General features: G+C 45.8%; 1 protein-coding gene across 1 annotated transcript in view; it reads left to right on the top strand.

Moving 5' to 3' along the window:
- The window catches only part of CTSO (cathepsin O), a 159,477-nt gene that overhangs the window by 63,473 nt on the left and 80,338 nt on the right, over positions 1-15,666 (top strand). Inside the window, exon 2 of the mRNA XM_086962341.1 lies at positions 13,491-13,605. Within this exon, the coding sequence (XP_086818467.1) occupies positions 13,491-13,605 (115 nt within the window). The remainder of the gene's footprint in view (positions 1-13,490; positions 13,606-15,666) is intronic.

Genomic DNA, 15,666 nt, shown 5'->3' with positions numbered 1-15,666 from the left:
CTTTCGACAATTGATGACACTATCCTCCAACAAATCTACTCGGTCTGCCCCAAACCACCTCTATCCCTTCTTAACAGCTCGCTGGCTCAGGGTGTAGTAATTCCAGCCTTGAAATCTGCCACCGTAGTCCCTATTCTTAAGAAGCCTGGGCTGGACCCTTCTATCCCAGCCAACTACCGCCCCATTTCCCTCCTGCCCTATCTGGGCAAGGTACTAGAGCGACACGTTACATCAGTCCTCAGTGCCCATGTGGAAGCAAATGGTGGCCTTGCGTCCAGCCAGGCGGGCTTTCGGCCTAGGCACTCCACCGAGTCCGTCGTGGTGTCGGTCCTGAACCATCTCAGGGAGGGCATGGACCATGACAACAACCAGGCCTTGGTGCTCCTCGACCTCTCCGCCGCCTTCGACACGGTTGACCATACCATCCTACTGTCCCGTGTCGGAGCGGCGGGGGTCGAGGGCCCAGCCCTGGTGTGGTTAGCGTCCTTCCTGAGGGACCGTACCCAGGCGGTTCGGCTGGGGGATTTCTCGGCCACTCAACTCCAACTCACTTGTGGTGTCCCTCAGGGCTCTTCTCTTTCTCCCCTCCTATTCAATCTCTATATCTATCCTTTGATTTTTGCCCTTCAACAGCTGGAGGTCACTGTGTTTAACTACGCAGATGACCTCCAGCTTATCTTCAACCTTTCCTCTTCTCCTCATTCTATCTCTAACTTTCAGTCTATTATGATTTTTATCAGGGACTGGATGAACCACAATCATCTGAAGTTGAATCCTGATAAAACAGAGTTGGTCCTTACAGGTGGTTCATCCAGTCCCTGGAACTCCCTCTTCTGGCCCTCCTCTTTGGGACCCCCTCCCACACCCTCTTCCTCAGTTAAAACCCTGGGTATCAAACTCAATAACCATCTCAACCTCCACTCACAAATCAGTTCTGTTGTATCTTCTTGCTTTCTTGTTCTCCGCACCATCCGCTCTGTCTCCCGTTTCTTTTCTCCTTCTGCCCTCAGGTTAATCATGTCCGCCCTGGTTGTTTCCCGGCTGGACTACGCCAATGCCCTCTACAACGGCATCCCGGCTTACAGTCTCCAGAAGCTCCAGCTGGTTCAAAACCAGGCGGCCAGATTGATCCACGGACTTTCTCGTTTCCATCATTCCACCCCCCTGCTGAAAGCACTGCACTGGCTGCCTGTAAAGGAGCGAACCTTATTTAAGACTGGCTGCATGGTCTTCCAGGCACGCCAAGGGACTGCTCCGGCCTTCATTTCTTCTTTACTCAAAGAATACACCCCTGTTCGCGAGTTGCGGTCATCTACCCAATCACTCCTACAAGTCCCCAGATACAGACGTAAGAAATGGGGTGGATCCAATTTTTCTGTTTTGGCACCCTCCTTTTGAAACTCCCTTCCTGACCATTTACGTTCGGCTACTCACTACCCTGCCTTCCGAAAAGAGCTCAAGACTTTTCTTTTTACCCAAGCTTTCCCAATGTAATTCCTTCCCCTCCCTGTCATCTCTAGTCTTGTTTGTGTCACTGCTAAAGTTTGCCTCCCTAGTGCCAAGAAACCGCATGGTGAACGTTGCGCTCAACAAATACTTTTTAAATTAAATTAAACTTTTTCCTCGATCTGCCTTGGTATATTCCGATATATGCCAAAGACAGAAATGGAATTGGTCCAATCAACATTGTGCACAATTTGAGAAAGCAAGGAGACATGTAAATAAACCTGTTTCTGCGTTCCTCAGAGATTATAGCATGGGTTCTATTTACCACAACAACTTGCGATACCACATGTAAGACGTCTATAGGAGAGACGGTGTTTATTTCACGAATGAGGGAAACGGAATCTTCCTCTGCAACATCAGGCTCTGCATCGGTACTTACTTATAAATGCAGAAAACACTCAATTAAAACAAGGGCTCTTTTCAGAGCCACCTTATATCTAACCACTCAAACTTCTGATTTATCTCCATTTTCACACTCTTGTAAATAGGTGTGCGCGACCGGGTGCGCGCACCCCGTTTTTTTTTTCGGGAAAAAATTATATCTTTTTGCGTTTAACGCCCTTACTGCACACCCCGAGAAAAGCTACGCAGCAAAACAATCTCTACCTTCTCCCCTTTCCATGTTTCAACGCTTTGAAATGAACAATATATTTACTCGCAGTGACAAAATGGCGAACAAAACTTCCTGATTTCCTTCTAATCGAACGTTAACAGACGTCACGCAGCAAAAAAAAATTCCGCTCACGCGCAGCCGCTTGAGTGCGCGCACGCGGGCGCGCCTATAGATATATAATTGACTTTAACTTTAATTTTCTCAACAACTACTGAACAGATTTACACCATTCCGAAAAAAGCGTAATCTGCGAACCGGACTCTACAGTTTTGCCAAATTTCTTATAAATCCATTCAGCCGTTCGACCTGTAGCCGAGTCTAAAGGTCATATGGAAAATAACATGTAGAAAACACGTTTTGGGACCCCCCTTATATCTCAGCCCCCACTTGACCAATCCCCCCCCCCCCCCACACTTTCAGGGAAGGAGCGCAGCGGACCGAGCCATCTTCTATGAGAAATTCGCTAAGATTCTTCAACCAGGGCCAAAGTTATTCCAAATAGAATGTTGAGGATTTCCTATGGAAAACAATCCTAACTATAACTACCTACTGGCGACCGCCAGTAGTGTGTGTGTGTGTATATATATATATATATATATATATATATATATATATATATATATATATATACCAACTTAACCTCAAATTCACGTCCCAGATTAGTAGAAACATGATTCAATTCTTGGACGTTGAGATCTATGTCCAAGATGACAAACTACATAATAGACTCCATAGAAAGCCTGCGGCGGGCAATTCTATCTTGCACGCCGGTAGTGCGCATCCAGGACACCTTGTGAAAAGTATTCCTTATGGGGAATTTCTACGTATCCGTAGGATATGTAGTTCCGAGGTCGACTTGATAAAATGTCAGAAAGAGCCATTTCTCAGATTTGTTGCTAGAGGCTATCACAGCACTGCCCTCAGAGATGCTTTAAATAGAGCGAATGAGTTGAACCGGGATGAGTATCTGAATTCCACCAAAGCCATCAGTATCAGACAGGAGCCCAAGTCTGAAGTCCCTGACAGAATCAGCATGATTACAACCTTCAACAGTGAGGAAAGGAGGAGAGGAAAGTGAGAGGCATTCTAAGAAAACATTGGCCCCTGTTAAAAACAGACATAAGTGTGGCGCCCTTATTACCAGAGGAACCAACAGTAACCTTCAGAAGGGCACCCTCGATGCGGGATGCCTTAGTTAGATCCAGCCCAGAGGTTATCATTAAGAAAAATTGGTTATCTGAAAAATCAGGATTTTATAAATGCATCTCTTGCAGAGCGTGCAAATTTGGTGTTTCCACCAAGGAGTATTGTTCTGCATTTGATCCATCACCCATCTCTATAAAGGGGCACTACACTTGTCGGACTGATTTCGTAGTTTATGTGCTCCAATGTACTTGCGGGCTCAAGTATGTTGGAAGCACTAAACTGCAGGCCTTCAACCGCATCCTCCAACATCTCAGGGCCATTGTTAACTCTGATGAGAATTACCCGATTGCACGTCATTTTGGTCTGGTCCATCAGAGGAATGTGAATGATTTGAGCTATTTCATTATTGACGGAGTTCCCAAAAATATCAGGGGTGGGAATAGAGAAAGATCTCTCAGACAGCTGGAGAGCAAGTATATCTTGCTACTAGACACTAGAATCCCGAATGGGTTAAATACGGGAGAGGACCTGCATTGTTTTTTATAAATCTTGTTAAACAGACCTGGTTGTACACTGAAGAGTGGTACATTTCTAGTTGTGTTAAAGGGATAATTCCCTCCTTACTCGACAGCTCAGTGTTACCACTCACAGGTTTATGAAGTAGTCCTTTGCACAGGTTATAAGAGCATTCTCCCTTTATTCATACATATCATGTATTGATTGGAGTGTACAGCTGCTGTTTTCACTATTCTCCCCGGCTCTGAGATCATTCTAGACCTAACACAATGGATCATAGATGGATTAAGGAGGTGTTGTGACCGTTCCATTCTGGGTTTGATTATACAGTTTACATTATATTGTTTCGCAATGTGGGGATAATAAGGGCACTATGTCCTAAGTCTGGGTTTCCCACAAGTCGTTTCTAATGTAATAATGGGACAGCTTTCTTTGAGTCTATATATTTCCATTTTGTGTAAAGGGGTACAGGTAGTGTTGTTTTAAATGATGGTTTCATTACATGCAAACCTCCTAATAGGCGTAACATGGTTTTTTGAGCGCTCCTGCCCTCCCCCCCGGCCCCTTTTTTCGTTCACAATATCAGCCATTGACATATGAGTTGCTTAAGAGGCAGGGATCTGTCTCTCAGTCATGGCTGAATTTGCACTTTGCACTTTACACTTTGCACGTGTGTTTGCACTTAAGGGTCTGATTTAGTTAGCACTAGCACTTTAACAACTTTGAAGGGCCAAGAAAATTAATTGTACATATCAGTCTCATATAGATTTGCGTTGTTTTCTTGTAGACCCTGGATTTAATACTGACATAGAATTGTATATTACGCTGTATATAAAAGGTTTTATGAATTTAGAAACCTTCAGCTTGTAAATATGGTATTTTTATACATCAATGTTATTTATCATGCTTTTGCAATTGATATTTACGTTGTATTATTTTTTACATTTGTAAATATGGGTCTGTTTTCTAATTCGGATGAAATGCAAACTATATGTTTTTTCAGTTTCTATGTATGTACACGCCCCTTCCATGTGTTAATTGTGCGCCCTATATATGCACTGTTATTGGTTCTGTCTGGCATGTGATCAAGGTCACCGTGTCGTGGCCGAAACGCGTCATGCTGGCAATTGCGAGAAAATAAACCACCTTTGAATTTATAATCCTGGCTGTGGAGTGGTCTGTACCTGTGGTTTCCGTTGGTTGTTCGCGGAAAGCTTTTCCTTTGGCAGAGAACGGAGCAGGACTGTGAAGCGTATATATATATATATATATATATATATATATATATATACATATATATATATATATATATCTCGATCCAAGTCTCTCCCTTTACGAAGAAAACACGCAGGCTGCTTCTGGATACTTAAGTGTTCTTTATTTAAGGCACAGAATCTGGTAGCTGCCTACCGACGAGTTTCGCCACTAAGGCTTGGTCACCGTGACCAAGCCTTATATCCAGAAGCAGCGTGTTTTCTTCGTAAAGGGAGAGACTTGGATCGAGATTTAAAGGGTGTCCGGCACCCACGCAGGCTCGCCGCAACATAGAAACCAGGAACAGCCGGGAATGGTGGTTCGTTATATATATTATATATATATATATATATATATATATATATATATATATATATATATATATATATATATATATATATATATATTACTATTGTACAGATAATGAAAAAGTTAACATATATAATTAGATATAAAATCGCAAAAGCCAAAGTAGAATTCATATGCACTAATTCATATATCCTATTAGAGAAATTCAACTAGAAATGAATAAGCAGTTAATAAGTTCATATACTATCAGGCTACCTAATAACTGTGGAGAAAAAAAGAGTATGGGAACCATTGGCATGTCGTACAAAACATAAAGTTCAAGTTCAAGTTTAAAATTTGTATAGCGCACTACTCACCCAGAGGGTCTCAAGGCACTTGAGGGAGGGGAGAGACTTTACTTATCGAATATCCAAGTTTTTAGTTGTTTTCTGAAGGAGAGGTGGTTCTGCGTAAGGCGGAGGTGGATGGGGAGAGAATTCCAGGACTTGGCCGCTAAGTAGGAGAAGGATCTTCCCCCATGGTGGATCTTTGGATGCGAGGAACTGCGGCGAGGGCTTGATTAGACGAGCGTAGTTCGCGGGTGGGGGTGTAAAAGGACAGGCACGTGTTGAGGTATTCGGGTCCTAGGTCGTAGAGGGCTTTGTGTGCGTGGGCGTGGGTAAGGAGACGGAACGTTATTCTCTTGTTGACGGGGAGCCAGTGGAGGTCTTTCAGGTGGCCGGAGATGTGAGCTTGGCGGGGGATGTCTAGGATGAGTCTGGCTGAAGCGTTTTGGACGCGTTGGAGTTTTTTCTGTATTTTGGCTGTGGTTCCGGCGTAAAGGGTGTTTCCTTAGTCCAGTCGGCTTGTGACCAGTGCATGGGTGACCGTCTTTCTTGTTTCGGTGGTGATCCAACGGAAGATTTTTTTGAGCATACGTAGGATGTTGAAGCATGATGAAGAGACGGCGTTGACTTGTCTGGTCATCAAGATGGAGGAGTCTAGGATGAAGCCCAGGTTACGTGCATGGTCCGTTGGTATGGGTGTGTTTCCCAGGGCCGGTGGCCACCATGAGTCGTCCCAGGCGGCGGGGGATGATCCTAAGATGAGGACTTCCGTTTTGTCCAGGTTTAGTTTTAGACGGCTGTTCTTCATCCACTCGGCTACTTCTTTCATCCCTTCGTGTAGGTTGGTTTTGGCGTTGTTTGGGTCTTTGGTGAGGGAGAGGATCAACTGGGTGTCGTCGGCATAGGAGATGATGTTGAGGTTGTGTTGGCGCGCGATGGATGCTAGGGGACTCATGTATACGTTGAAGAGGGTGGGACTGAGTGATGATCCTTGTGGTATGCCGCAGATGACTTCAGTGGCATCTGATGTGAAAGGGGGGAGGCGAACTGTCTGGGTTCTTCCGGCGAGGAACGAGATGATCCAGTCCAAAGCTTTTCCTTGTATTCCGACGTTGCTAAGGCGTTGTATAAGGGTGCTATGACAGACTGTGTCGAAGGCTGCGGAGCGGTCAAGTAGGATGAGGGCAGCTGTTTCTCCGTTGTCCAGTAGAGTTCGAATGTCGTCTGTTGCTGCGATAAGGGCGGTCTCGGTGCTGTGTTTGGCTCGGAAGCCGGACTGTGAAGGGTCGAGGGATTTGTTGGATTCGGGGAAGGCGGCGAGTTGACTGTTGACGGCTTTCTCAATGACTTTGGCAGGGAATGGGAGGAGCGAAATGGGGCGGTAGTTCTTAAGTTCAGTGGGGTCCGCTGTAGGTTTCTTCAAGAGGGCGCTGAGTTTGGCGTGTTTCCAGCTTTCCGGGAAGGTGGCGGAGTTAAGGGAGCAGTTGATGACGTCTCGGAGATGGGGTGCAATAATGGAGTCTGCTTTGTTGAAAATGTTTTGGGGACATGGGTCGGTTGACGATCCTGAGTGGATGGAGTTCATCAGGCGGATGGTGTCTTCAGTGGTGATAGGGTTCCAGGCGCAAAGGTTGTTGGAGGGGGGTTTTAGTTCGGAGGTGGGTGTGGTGGACTAGTCTCCGGACTGGTCTCCAAAGCTGTTATGTATGTCAGCGATTTTGTTGTGGAAGAACGAGGCTAGAGAGTCGCAGAGGTCTTGGGAGGGAGTGATGTCGTTGGTGCCGGCGGTGGGGTTGGTGAACTCTTTGACGATGTTGAATAGTTCCTTGCTGTTGTGGGCGTTGTTGTCGAGTCGATCCTTGAATGCTGATTTCTTGGTGGATCGATCAGTTGGTGGTGTTTGCGGGTGGCGTTCTTGAAGGTAGCGAGGTTGTCGGTGGTTGGGTTTTTTCGCCAGGCTTTTTCGAGGGTGCGACAGATCTTCTTGGATATCTTAAGGTCATCATTGAACCAGGGGGCTGTTTTGCTACCTTGCTTGATTTTACGGTTTTTCAAGGGTGCTAATTCGTCAGCGCTGTGGGTGATCCATTGTGTGAGGTTGGTGGCAGCTAGGTTTGGGTCCGATGATTTGGCAGGAGGGTTTTGGTGAAGCGATGTGAAGAGCTGGTCGGTGGTGATTTTGTTCCAGTTTCTGCGGGGGATTGGTTGTGGGTGGTTGTGGGTTGTAGTCTTTTTGTAGTTGAAGTGAACGCAGCTGTGGTCCGTCCAATGGAGAGCTGTGCTGTGATTGAAGGTGACGTGCTTGCTGGATGTGAAGATTGGGTCGAGCTTGTGTCCGGCACAGTGGGTGGGGGTGTCAACCAGTTGTTTGAGTCCGAGATTGACGAGGTTGTCCAGAAGGGTGGTGGTGTTGCTGTTGTTGTTCTTTTCCAGGTGGAAGTTGAAGTCTCCCAGAAGAATGTAGTCCTCGGAGGGGAGGACGTGTGGGCTGATGAAGTCAGTTATGTCATCGCTGAATTGTGTGCAGGGTCCTGGTGGCCTGTAGATGAGGGTGCCTCTGAGTGTGGTCTTGGGGTCGGTGTGGATCTGGAAGTGAAGGTGTTCGGCGGCTGCGAGGTTATCGTCGGAACTGTTCGTGATGCGGATGGTGTTCTTATGGACGATGGCGATGCCTCCTCCTGTTTGGTTGATGTGGTCCTTTCAGGTGATCTTGTAGCCATCCGGGATGGCTATGGCGATGTCGGGCGTTGATGAGGCGTTCATCCATGGTTCTGTAAGAAAGGCGACGTCCGGCGATGTAGTGTCGAGTAGGTTCCAAAGTTCGATGGCGTGTCTGTGGACCGAACGGGTGTTGAGCAGGATGCACTTCAGGTGGTTGGTGTCGGAGCTCTGTTTGGAGTTTGTGGATTTGGTGTGGGTCCTGATGCAGTCGAACTTGCAGGAGTGGCAGGTGAAGGGACCATGGGTGTGTCCTGGGGCGGCTTGGTAGCAGTTTGGGAGTCGGCCGGGGTTAAGTGCTGAGAGGGTTGCGGCGTCGTATGTTATGCGGGTGGAGTGGGTTTTACGAGGACCAGGGGGTCTGGCGCTGGGCGCGGTCCAGGCGGGGACGGGCGTAGATGGTCTTACCTTTGGTGCACCTTCGGCGCGCATGGGGCGCGTCCGCAGCGCGTGAACGCTGCGCGCAAGTGCATCTGTCATAAATGGATAGTGGAGGGGGGGCGGAGCGAGGGAGGGTCAGCTGGGAGGCGGGAGCGGGGTGGAGAGACGGGCTGGAAGTCACAACAACAAAATGGCAGCAAAACAAACGCGAAGTAGGACGAGATTGGGGCACAAGCAGCAGTGTAGCAATGATGTGGGCAGAAGCACCGGCACAATCAGTCAGAAATTAATTAACAGGCAATGCAAAATTAGCACTAAAGCGCTACGATTTCAAGCAGGCACAAGTGTAAATACACGCCATGAAAATTATAAGCAGGCACAAGTGTAAATACACGCTATGAAAATTATAAGCGGTGAGAGCGGAGCCAAATCAGATAATGCCAGCAATGATCAGTAAAGCGCTATGATACCAGCAATGATCAGTTAAGCGCTACGAAACCAGGACAGCAGGGAGCGTGGGGAGCGACCATTTCTGCATGAGTCAGTGCACCGCTGAATGTGTAGGTTTTTGCATCATGTTTCCCTTGTCTTACACCTCTGAATGTTTTTAAGCATCATGTGTTTTCCTTTATTACTCCTCTGAATGTGTTTCATGCATCATGGGTAATGTGTTCTTGTTTATACCCCTAAATGTATTTTATTCTTAGGTGGTTGTTCTTTTAGTACAGGTGGTCCTAGTGAGGACCTGGTTCCTGTTACCAGTGGTTACTGGTTGTGTGACATAGTTGCTAATTTGTGCTACTATGATTTTTATTCTTTATTATTCTTTATTCTAAAAGTGCTATTTCTGATTCTGACAGTGGCACATGTGGCACTGTCCTGTACATAATCCCTTGTGAATATTGCCCGTGCCAGTTGGCACCATGTATTTTGTGTGATACTATCTGATGTGTTTTTACAATACAAAAGTTATTTTATAATAACCTTGTGTGGAGTTCCTTTTGTGGTGTGCCTAGGATGTTGTTGCTGTTGTGTGCTGGCGCAAATGCTTTACACATTGCTTCCGAGTTTAGCCTTACTGCTCGTGCCAAGCTACCAGGGGGTGAGCAGGGGTTATCTTGGCGTGTGACTCCCTTGCCCTGACTAGAATGGTGGTTTCTGCCTAGCTTTGGCGTCAGCCTTAGCCTACCAGAAATAGCCAGTTCTAACATAATGAAACAACAAACTCAAGAGCTAAATGGATACTATTATTCTTGCAGACCCGTGAATAAATAGAACATTTCTGCATAATACACGTTCATAATAATAAGTATGGATAATACATAATGAACAATAAGTACTCTGACACCCCCCCAGGAAGGAACGAGAGAGAATAAATTGATATAGACATCGAACAAAACATCGATACAACATATATATATATATATATATATATATATATATATCTATCTCATTCATTCATTCAATAATATATATATATACTAAGCTATCCAAATAAGAAAAGGAGAAAGAAAATTACTTTCCCTGTAGAACTCATTAAACTAGGACGTACCGAGGAACTAGAATTTAGAGCATAAAATGACAATAGCCCCCAAGCAAAGCATAACAGAAATGGAATGAGATAAAATACTATAAGAACATATAGAGGAGAGAAGGAAAAACAGACCAAAGAAAACCATAAGAAAGAAAATAGTTGCTGGAGCTATAGACAGGTAGACAAGTAGAAATGCTATAGATATATCATATGTATCATGGAAGCAAGACCTGCAAAGGAAAAGTTAAGACATTCATAAATCTGCGAGTAGCAACAGATAAATCTCCTAAAGTGACAATAATCACCCTAGCTTATCACAGGAATACTAGCAATATAAATATAAGAAAAAGAACCATAAAAGCAATTCTCCAGACATCAAACAAGAATTACTTAAGACCTAGATGAACCAGGAGAAGAACTAGATTCCATCTGGGACTCGGTCCGGTTATCCAAAAAGGTGGCAAGTTCAGAAGGATCATAGAATATCTGAGTACTACCTCTGAAAGTTATTCGAAAACGTGAGGGACCAGCAAAAGAAAATGTAATGTTCATCTCCAGAAGTCGTCTTCGAAGGTTGAGAAATCCTTTCCGCCTGATGACAGTATCTCTAGCAAAGTCCTGGGATATATCGCAATTCTGTGGCCTTCCTAATTAATCGCTTTAATTTTCCTCATTTGTGCCAAAATGTGCTCAGTATGTTGATGTCTCAACAGTTTGAAAACCACCTGTCTAAGATGTGGTGAAGACTTTGGTCTAAATGTGGAAACCTGTGTGCACGCTCTATTTAAAACTCTCTCTGAAAAGAAATATTCAGCACAGTAGGAATCCAATTGAGCAAAAAGTCTAGCATTGATGACGCGGTTTTCTCCGAGTCCTCTGATAAACCAAATATACGTAGATTACTTCTACGGTTCCGGTCTTCCTGCTCCGTAAGATCTCTCTGTAGAGCAATCAGGGAGCGCTCCATATTCAGCATAGATTTAGAATGTTGGTGTGTGGAATCCTCCACTACACTTATCTGAGGTTCCGCGTTTGAAACACGAAGCGTCAAGTTCTTGAAGTCATTCCTGATTGCTGCTACTTCAACCTGAAGTAAATCAGTATTTGTTTTAGTGCTCTGCGCAATATAATGAAAAACATTCAGAAAAGAGAGAATAGCATCTAACGTAGTACCAGAATCTTTCAGTACCAGTTCCGGAGTAGGTGAAGTTTGCTTAGATCTCTTAAGAAGTCCTTTAGAGTCCTTGGCTTTGGGAGAGAGACCCATATTGTCTGCCATTAGAAAACAAAGACAATAGAAATAGATGGGTCAGCACTCAGCGTATATCTGCTTTCCACTAAAGTAGTACCAGATTCCTCACTGGTAGAGGGCAGCCTCTTGGAGACCAACTGTATGGGCAAACCTGGGCCTTAACATATAAGTCTCTGACTGCTCCGCACCGACAGGCTGAATGCAGCGTACACACCTTTACTCAGAATATAGTAGCCTAAAAGAGCAGTGGAAAGTCCAATTTCCTATGGCAGACCACATAAACAGAATGGTGGTTTCAATGCCTGGTAAAGTTATTGAAATAAAATCCAGAGAAGGAATAAGTATTTCGAATAGGCAAACATAATAAAGAAAATGCATGATGAAACTGGTACCCACTGCAGAAGATAGCTGTTACGAGGGCATTAAATAAATGAATAGCGCATCGAGCACAACGATGTGAAAATGGATATTCCGATCATGAATCTGTATGGCCATGCGCAAAAGCAATATCATCAAACAAAAGGTGACTGAAATGCAATGCAGAAATTCAGCACCAGACGATAGTCAGTACTTATCGGTAGAGCACCAGCGTTTCACTTGTTTTGCTCGCGTCACCATTTTGAGGTTTGCTCCTGAGGTAACAGCAAGCACGGTGATTGTGCTGTCAAGAGCGCACAGGAGCCGCTAAAAAACACTCCTTCCTCGTTCTGTTGCCAGAATCTGTACTTCCTTTAGACAATGAAGGTCTCGGTCACATAATCCTTCGCGTGACCTCCGGGCAACGCGACGGAGCTCAAAATAATGTGGCCATCTTGGCTGCTCGCAAGCCTCGCCCTCCACAGCTAAATACTTTTGACCTTCTTCCAGAGGCAATAGATGTCCTCTTGTCAACCAGGGGTCCCTTGTCAAAAATCTGTATATGCCTGTTATTGGGACAAAAATGTGGCTTGGTGCGGTTCTCTGCCTGAAGGGAGTCTATCTGCAAAGATGTATGACACTTTGTTGTTTAATTTGTCCCTAACCTGGCAAGTTCATGCTCTGGGCACAGTTAAAGGGTAGTTTTCTACTCTTTTGGCTTTGTTTGCCAGATCGTCCCTTTTTGTTTGAGTCTCTAATTGCTATTCACTTTTTTTAAATGTTTACAATTCTTTCTCCTCCACTCCAACACAGTGTTCTTCATCACCATACCATCGGTGTAGTATGTGAGTGAGCTTCAAGCTCTTTGTGTTAGCCTACGGTACACAACCGTCTTCCCAGACAAACGAAATATGAGAACACAGGCATCTTTCTTGTTTGTCGTTGTGATTGAGTTCCATGTTGGTCAAAACATCACCTTGAAAGCATCACCTTGCAGGAGTCGTGCCTATATAGACTCTGCATGTCATCTTTGGAGCTGAGTGGTGTTAGAGTGAAGATATAGGGTGTCACCTACCAGCACTCGATCTACTCTGATGCTAAGGGAAATATTCAGAAGGTGAGGAAACTGTAGCTAGTGTTACTGAGGTTAAGTAACTTGTTTGCTCAAACATTTGACTTAGGAACCTGTATGTATTTATAGTTGATGAACCGTTTCCACTTTGCCCTTAGTTTGTTGATAAAAGGTATATCTACCGAAAAGCAAATCAAATTCTTTCTTTCACAAATGTATAAACAACATTTTGGATTAGGTACACACATGAGCATTTGTATGTAATGTTTTAGATATGTTGGCTGTTTTTACTGTCTAAATACTGTTTGTCATTGTTCCAATTATTGGAGAGTCTTCAAACATTTTGAATGTGTTTACTTATCGGTTATTGGTAGAAACAGTTATTAGTAAAATGATTTTATTAATCTGAAAACAGCACCTTAAAAGGCTAATTTACTCATCTACATTGGTTCATAAATCTCTGTGGGTATTAATAGATTGAGAGTCTTAATATTTTATTTTTTCAGGCAAGTATACGAAGACAAATTCATTTAAATGCCAAGTCTCGATCATCTGATGCCAATAACACTGCCTTTTATGGAATCAACCAGTTTTCGGATTTGTCACCTGAGGAGTTCAAAGGTAGCATTAATTTCTGTTCTTTGATAGCATTACTGTCTGCTAATTGAAATATTATAAGATTTTAAGCATCTACCATTGCCGCTGAGTGAGCATTATCTCTTAAGAATTTATAAAGCCTTGATTCTGCATGACTATTATTCTGTCATCTATGGCTTCTTCTTTACTAAAGTCTGAGGTGGGTTGTTACTTCACCAGACATGACCACTCCCTATAGCAAAGCCGAGTTCATTACTTTAGCCCACTTCACTGTCTCATTTTTAGGTCTCGGCCTGCGTAGGCTGCACTTGCCCAGTCTCGCTGGGCGAGAAATTATGTCTTCTAGTAGGGAGGTAAACGAGCCAGCTCTTCTCCATTGGCTGGCTTCCTAAACGGCGGCCAGCCATTGGAGAAGAGCTCTGTCTGTCCCTTTAAGCCCTGTCCGTTTCGGATTGAGGGGCGTGTTTTTTGCTGTCCTTCTCTCTGTGACGTCTTCAGTCACTCAACAAAAACACGCCCCCCAGTCTGAAAAAGACGGGGCTTAGTGACGGACAAATGCGGAACGAGCCGTTCTGGAGGGAAGAGAGATGGGTGCCCACCCCTCATGTCCGTTTAGTGCTTAATATGATTAATTTCGAGGGAGCCTATCCTTCGTTATTTCACCCCGAGAGAAGAGCTGCGGCGAGGCTGCATCGCTGTGCCGCACAGTGATTGGTTCGGGACTCCCTCCTCGTCATCCCAGGGCCGCACTGGGATTGGTTCCAGCTGCCCGGGAGTCCCGTCGCGTCATCACCGAGCCTGCCTGCCATTGGTCCGGCCGTGAGGGCTTCCCCCAAAGCCGGACAACTGCACCGGAGGCCGGTAAGTGGAAGGCAGGAGCCGGCAGCCGAAGAAAGAAGCCACCGCCTCAAGGGCTTGCACTCTGTCTCTTTATGTCCCTTTGTCGTTTGTGTGTACGACTCGGCAGACACAAGCCTCCCCTCGCTGCCCGCTCATCGTGTGCCCACTCATCTGGCTCTTCCTCTTTCTACGCTGCCTCGCCAGACGATGGCTGTCTGGTTTGCACTCACTCATTCAGGTCTGTCTCCTGCTTGGTTTCCCGCTCACTCTTCCCTGTACTGCTGTCTCGCATGCTGCCTCTGCGCTGCTCTGGCATCTATCTGGGTGCAATCACCAGAGAATGTTGATTTGCCTTCAATGTTTTTGTAGCACTTCCATGAGGTTTTTTCTCGCTTCAGAACACCAGGGGTACAGCAGCGGAGCAATGGTGGAATGGATGGGACATGGATAGTGCAAGGACAGGATAATGAGGAAATGGAGCAGGAATGGAGGGTAGAAAACGAACAAGCTGCCCCTGCCCACTGGAGAGGGCACTAGGTCTGCAGCCCCGACACTGGGTCCCAGAGTACAGCTCCTCAGTGCGACCCCACAGCTCCCCTCGATGTTGAGCGTCAGTGAGTCGCCCGTGCAGCGTGACAGGTGTGCCTGCGCCCAATCAAGGCAGCCCCGTGAATGGGAGTAATGCACGAGCTGCACTGCTCTCCTCAGCTCTGCCTCCGCCGCAACACGCCCTCTTCTGCCCGGGAAATGCAACCTGGCACGCGTGCTTCCAGCGGTGCCAGTGTGCCCAGACTTTCACTGGTAATCCGTCTCTTATCCCCCGCTCGGGGAAGCCGAACCTCCCCCCTGCCAGCCCCCGCCCCTGCTTACTTCTGTGGAGAGAGAGAGAGAGAGAGTGCGTGTTTCGCAGAGCGGGGACAGGATGCACGATTCGGAGTTAATCACAGTGTGCGGTGGCAGGAGGCTAGATTTCCTCCTCATACATACACCGCTCTCCCCCACACCACACAGCATACTGCAGCTGCCCTGGGGTTTATTGAAGCAGGTCGGTGTTTGACCCCCCTCCAGTGGAGGCCCCGTTTGCCGAGTAAGTTAGGGTGGTGAAACGCTTCCCAGGGTTTGCCGGACTGGCATCATTTATGAAACTGGACACTAAATCGTAGTGTCCGATTCTATTACGCACAAGACACAAACCCACATGTACACACACAACTCATGCTATCCAAGTTATAAACTGAAATGCTG

Source organism: Lissotriton vulgaris, chromosome 3_1 (assembly GCF_964263255.1).
Source record: "Lissotriton vulgaris chromosome 3_1, aLisVul1.2, whole genome shotgun sequence".
In the NCBI taxonomy this organism is placed as follows: Eukaryota; Metazoa; Chordata; class Amphibia; order Caudata; family Salamandridae; genus Lissotriton; species Lissotriton vulgaris.
This window is presented reverse-complemented; position numbering and strand designations above follow the sequence as displayed.